This window comes from Protomyctophum bolini, assembly GCF_963924005.1.
Source record: "Protomyctophum bolini genome assembly, chromosome: 23".
Lineage (NCBI taxonomy): Eukaryota > Metazoa > Chordata > Actinopteri > Myctophiformes > Myctophidae > Protomyctophum > Protomyctophum bolini.
Window position 1 is genome coordinate 25135783 of NC_137884.1, and position 5000 is coordinate 25140782.

Genomic DNA, 5000 nt, shown 5'->3' on the forward strand with positions numbered 1-5000 from the left:
TTGCATGCTGAAAATAGCAGATCTACAATTGTATATCTGCTATTTTCATCATGCAACCAAAGTGTAAAATATGTCATTACAACGACATCAAAACACATTTTAGTCGACTAAATCAACTGTAGATTTCGACTGTAGAGTCGACTAAAACTAGACTAACACAAGAACATTCCAGGTGACTAAAATGTGACTACAACTACACGTGAAAACTATTCAAGAGACTATGACTAAAACTAAAATAGAAATTTGCTGCCAAAAACAACAGTGGTACCGTCCAGTCCACGGTGCTGCGGAGCTCCTTGGACGGTCCGTTGACCGATGTGGACACAGAGACCTGAGGAGGTCCTAGATGTTGGAGACCTGACCTGGAGATGGCCTTCCTGAAGAGAGAGAGAGAGAGGTACATGATACTCCTTAACCCATTCTGACCTGAGATCAGATTCATACGAGGTTTCCACTGGACACACACTGGGTCTGATGAACCCATTCTGACCTGAGATCAGATTCTAAAAAATGTCAGTCGTTCTTCGATTTTTCAAAAATAGCAGACCTACAAGCTCGTAGCGCGCCACTCGGTGGCGCGCTACGAGCTTGTAGATCTGCTATTTTTCAATAGCTAAAGCATAACATGATGCTAGCACCAAAATGGGTTCCCGTTCAGAATGGGTTAAAGTATGATGACATTTGGAACATTTTGCCTTATACAGTATAGGTTGTCTATGGTGTCACACTATAGAGCGCCGCAGTCCCTCCCCCTTTCAGAAAAACGAGTGGCCCAGGAAATCAAAACCCAATGCGTTCTCTCCCATCGGCACTTCTTATTTAATTTATATGAAGACGGTTACGCCGCGGACAAAGCCAACTCGGATCGTGACAAATCATGACAATGAACACAATTAATGTTTTGGGCCGATCAAATAATTTACAAGACGAAAAACAAAACAAATAGTGTTGTCTCCTGACTTTCTTTTCTTCTTTCTAATGATTTGATCGGCCCCAAAACATTGTGTTCATTGTCATGATTTGTCACGATCCGAGTTGGCTTTGTCCGCGGCCGGCTTAAAGGTAGAGTAAGTGATTTCACTTAATTCAAATATCACTTATTTTTTAGTTTTGTTGTGATAATCCTCTCTACTATAGAGTGTGCTGACCATATAAGGAGTTCCTCCCTGTCCCCAGTTAACTCCTGGGGGTCAAAAAACCTTAGGTTTCGTTTTTGACTCTCTATCCTGATTGGACGAAGGCTTAGGTCCCACAGCCAAAAACGAAACCTAAGGTTTTTTGAGTGAAATCACTTACTCTACCTTTAACCGTCTTTAAATAAATTAAATAAGAAGTGCCGATGGGAGAATGCATTGGGGTTTCATTTCCTGGGCCACTCGTTTTTCTGAAAGGGGGCGGGACTGCGGCGCTCTATAGAACTGTCATTAAGCTACTGCATTGTAAGAGTTATCAAACCAAAATATAAACTAGAGACATGTAGGAATAGAAAAATCACACCCGTGTGAAGTGAGGGGCGCTAACATATTAAAGTCTAACTCATGTTGATTAGGTGATGTAATACAAACGGAACGCACAGACACAGACAGTCAGACACAGACACAGACAGACAGACAGACACAGACACACACACTGTCCACCTTTGACTCGTTGGGCTAAAAATAGCATTGCATCATCATGGGTAAGCTGAGAAGTGTCCCTTTCCATTTGTAATGGTCTGATTAGGCGTCTAATTAATTAATTCATTCATTAATGAAGTGGCTTTTGATCCTCTCTAGAGCAGGTGGCTTCTCAAAGTGAGGTGCGGGGACCCCCCGGGGGTCCTTCAGGGGGGGTCCCCAGTAGTGCGGGGACCCCCAGGGTCCCCAGTAGTCTAAACATTTAGACCCCAACACCCTGAGCGCACAGGACGGAGTTCTCCGCCCAATCAATTAGTAACGCCCATCGCAGATTGATCAAAAGGGACGGAGATTATTGATATGAAAACCGATCGCATCGCGCCACATGGCATGTATCTGAACACCTCCATAACAACATGGTCACATATTTCTGCAGGTCACCAATTTCACCGTAACACCACTGGAGTGATCGAGTGTGACTGAGGGAGTGGCCAAGATTTTGGTTACTTGAATTCCCCACCCCTCCCCTCCCCTCCGCTCCCCTCCCCTCCCCTCCCCTCCCCTCCCCTCCCCTGGGTTTCCATGGTAACCACATACAGCAGCAGGAGGCAGTGTGTCTGCGTGAGCCGGTAATTATACTGGGAAATAATCTGTCTGTCTGTCTGTCTGTCCGTGCGTGCGTGCGTGCGTGCGTGCGTGCGTGCGTGCGTGCGTGAGTGCGTGCATGCATATGTATGCATGCATGCGTGTGTGTGCGTGCGTGCGCGTGCGCGTGCGTGCATGCGTCATCCCACGTTATGTTATCAGGGTTCAATATAACTCAAACTCCAATATTACACACAAATGTAGTCATTTATCAGACGCTCTTAATCCAGAGCGATTTCCAGTAAGCAGAACAACACATGGTGACACATCAATATAAATAGACAGTCATCTAGGATCATCAGTAAACCATGAACAAATGTTATCCAGAGTCAATAGCACAGGCAGACTCTTCACATACTAGAGCATGTCTGAAATAAGTGTCAGAGCTGAAATCGGCATGTAAATATGAAATGAATGTTTAAACATGTAGCTAGGTGTAATGTTAGAGTCCACAGAAGACATGTAAATATGAACTAAATGTTTAAACATGTAGCTAGGTGTAATGTTAGAGTCCACAGAAGACATGTAAATATGAACTAAATGTTTAAACATGTAGCTAGGTGTAATGTTAGAGTCCACAGAAGACATGTAAATATGAACTAAATGTTTAAACATGTAGCTAGGTGTAATGTTAGAGTCCACAGAAGACATGTAAATATGAAATAAATGCTTAAACATGTAGCTAGGTGTAATGTTAGAGTCCACAGAAGACATGTAGATATGAAATAACACAGAAGTGACATTTATAAGCCTCCAAAACTGGTGGGTCATCAAACTGAACAACCAATATGTCAATTTGAAGCTATGATTCCCTGCTTTCACATGACATGAAAAAACGTTTGACACAAATGGTGGCCTCTAATTAGCTTTATTGGCATGAATGTGATAACTACAGTATTGCCAAAGCATACAATGCAGCAGAAAATAAAATAAAATAAAAATATAACACAAAACAATATCAAACATACAAATAGAACATTAGCTTACACAATACAATATGCAAATGATCAAAATGTACAGTATTAAAGTGTCCATGGTGTGTAACGGTCACATTTAGTGTTGTTTTCTGTGTGTCCCTCATTGTGTGACATGCCGTCACATACTGTGCCGCCAGATGTGCTGCAGGTCCCTCTCCTAACAGAATGAGTTGTTTGTCATTGTCATCTAGTTCCTTAAAATTTGGGATCAACAACTCAAATTTCCTATAAAATATTCTGCTCTTACATTATCATATTTATTGCATTTTAATAGGAAGTGTGTCTCAGCTGAGGTACAATGACCACAGCCGCTCTGTTCTGGAGGTATAGGTACCGTAGGACTTCTTCATTGTGTCGTCCTTTCTCTACGGCCAGACTGTGGTCACTCACTCTGTATCTGGTCAAGATCTGTCTCTGCTTTTTATCTTTGACCGAAAACAGATACTCAAGACAGTTTATATTCATGTTTTAGGGCCAGATAACAGATGAGTTTTGGTTTGATTCGTCCAATGTTCCAGATATGTGTCTTTTATTAGTTTACTAATTTGGTTGACTCTAATTAGTGGTTGTGAAGCAGTACTGGTCTGAGGTTGAGGCTCTCTCTCTGTCTCTCTGTCTCTCTGTGTCTGTCTGTCTCTCTCTCTCTCTCTCTCTCTCTCTCTGTCTCTCTGTCTCTCCAGGTGAGTCCAGTGTATTTTTAGCAGCGTTACGTAAGTGATAATCTGTCAAGGACACACACAGGTTTTTGGCTGGGGACGTCCCCACTCGCAGAGTTTGAACTAAATCTAAGATGAGAGAAGATAATATTACTCCAGTTTTAGCTTCACTGCATGCATCACTGGCTTCCGGTTGTTCTTAGGATTGATTTGAAAATAATTGTACTCTCAATGGTCTCGCACCTTCCTACCTACATTACTGCCCATGTCTACATATGTCCCAAACCTTCCTACCTTCATGACTGCCCATGTCTACATATGTCCCAAACCTTCCTACCTTCATGACTGCCTGTCTACATATGTCCCAAACCTTCCTACCTTCATGACTGCCTGTCTAAATATGTCCCAAAACTTCCTACCTCTATGACTGTCTAGATATGTCCCAAACCGCCCCCCCTCAGGTCTTCCACAGCTGGCCTGCTCGCTGTGCCTGAAAAAAATGGCAACTAAAAAACACGCCGACGGCGTGGAACAAACTCCCAAGCAGCTCAAGACCTACTTCTACACTCTCTAAATCCAGACAGTTTTCTATTTTTTTTATGCTCTAAATTTTATCCCACGATTTTACAACCCATTTTTTCACCCAGTGTCAATTTATCTAATGTAATCCTGGGCGCTACACTTCCTCTGCCAACCTGGGGAGGGCAGCGGACTGACCTCATGCTTCCTTCTATGCATGAGGAGTCCAAGCTGCTTTTCTTTTCACCTGACAACAGGGGAGAGTTTCCCCGGCCGGACGTACTGTAGAGCGTGGAAAAAAGAACACGTCATTCCGACCAGTTCCTTTCCCCTCCATCAGGCCAGCCAGGGGGGCAGGGGGGGGGGGGCTGGCCGGGGGGGAGGTCGTTTAGAGACCAGGATTACTGCATGTTTTTGTGAGCTTTTCACGTCTAGGACCCCTAGAATTATCTGTATTTGGCCGACCCTGGTCTGAAAATATGTTGTTCCAGGAACCCCCACCAGAAGCAAAGATTTGAGTTAAAGAAGTTCGCTCTGAAAGATTATATATATATATATTCAAAGATTTGCACCACATTTTCACGATT

General features: G+C 43.3%; 1 protein-coding gene across 1 annotated transcript in view; it reads right to left on the reverse strand.

Moving 5' to 3' along the window:
- Window positions 1-5000, reverse strand: part of dgki (diacylglycerol kinase, iota) — a gene marked incomplete at both ends in the record, with an annotated part of 45286 nt that overhangs the window by 29318 nt on the left and 10968 nt on the right. The window contains one exon of the mRNA XM_080757498.1: window positions 269-377. Coding sequence (XP_080613624.1) covers window positions 269-377 — 109 coding nt within the window. The remainder of the gene's footprint in view (window positions 1-268; window positions 378-5000) is intronic.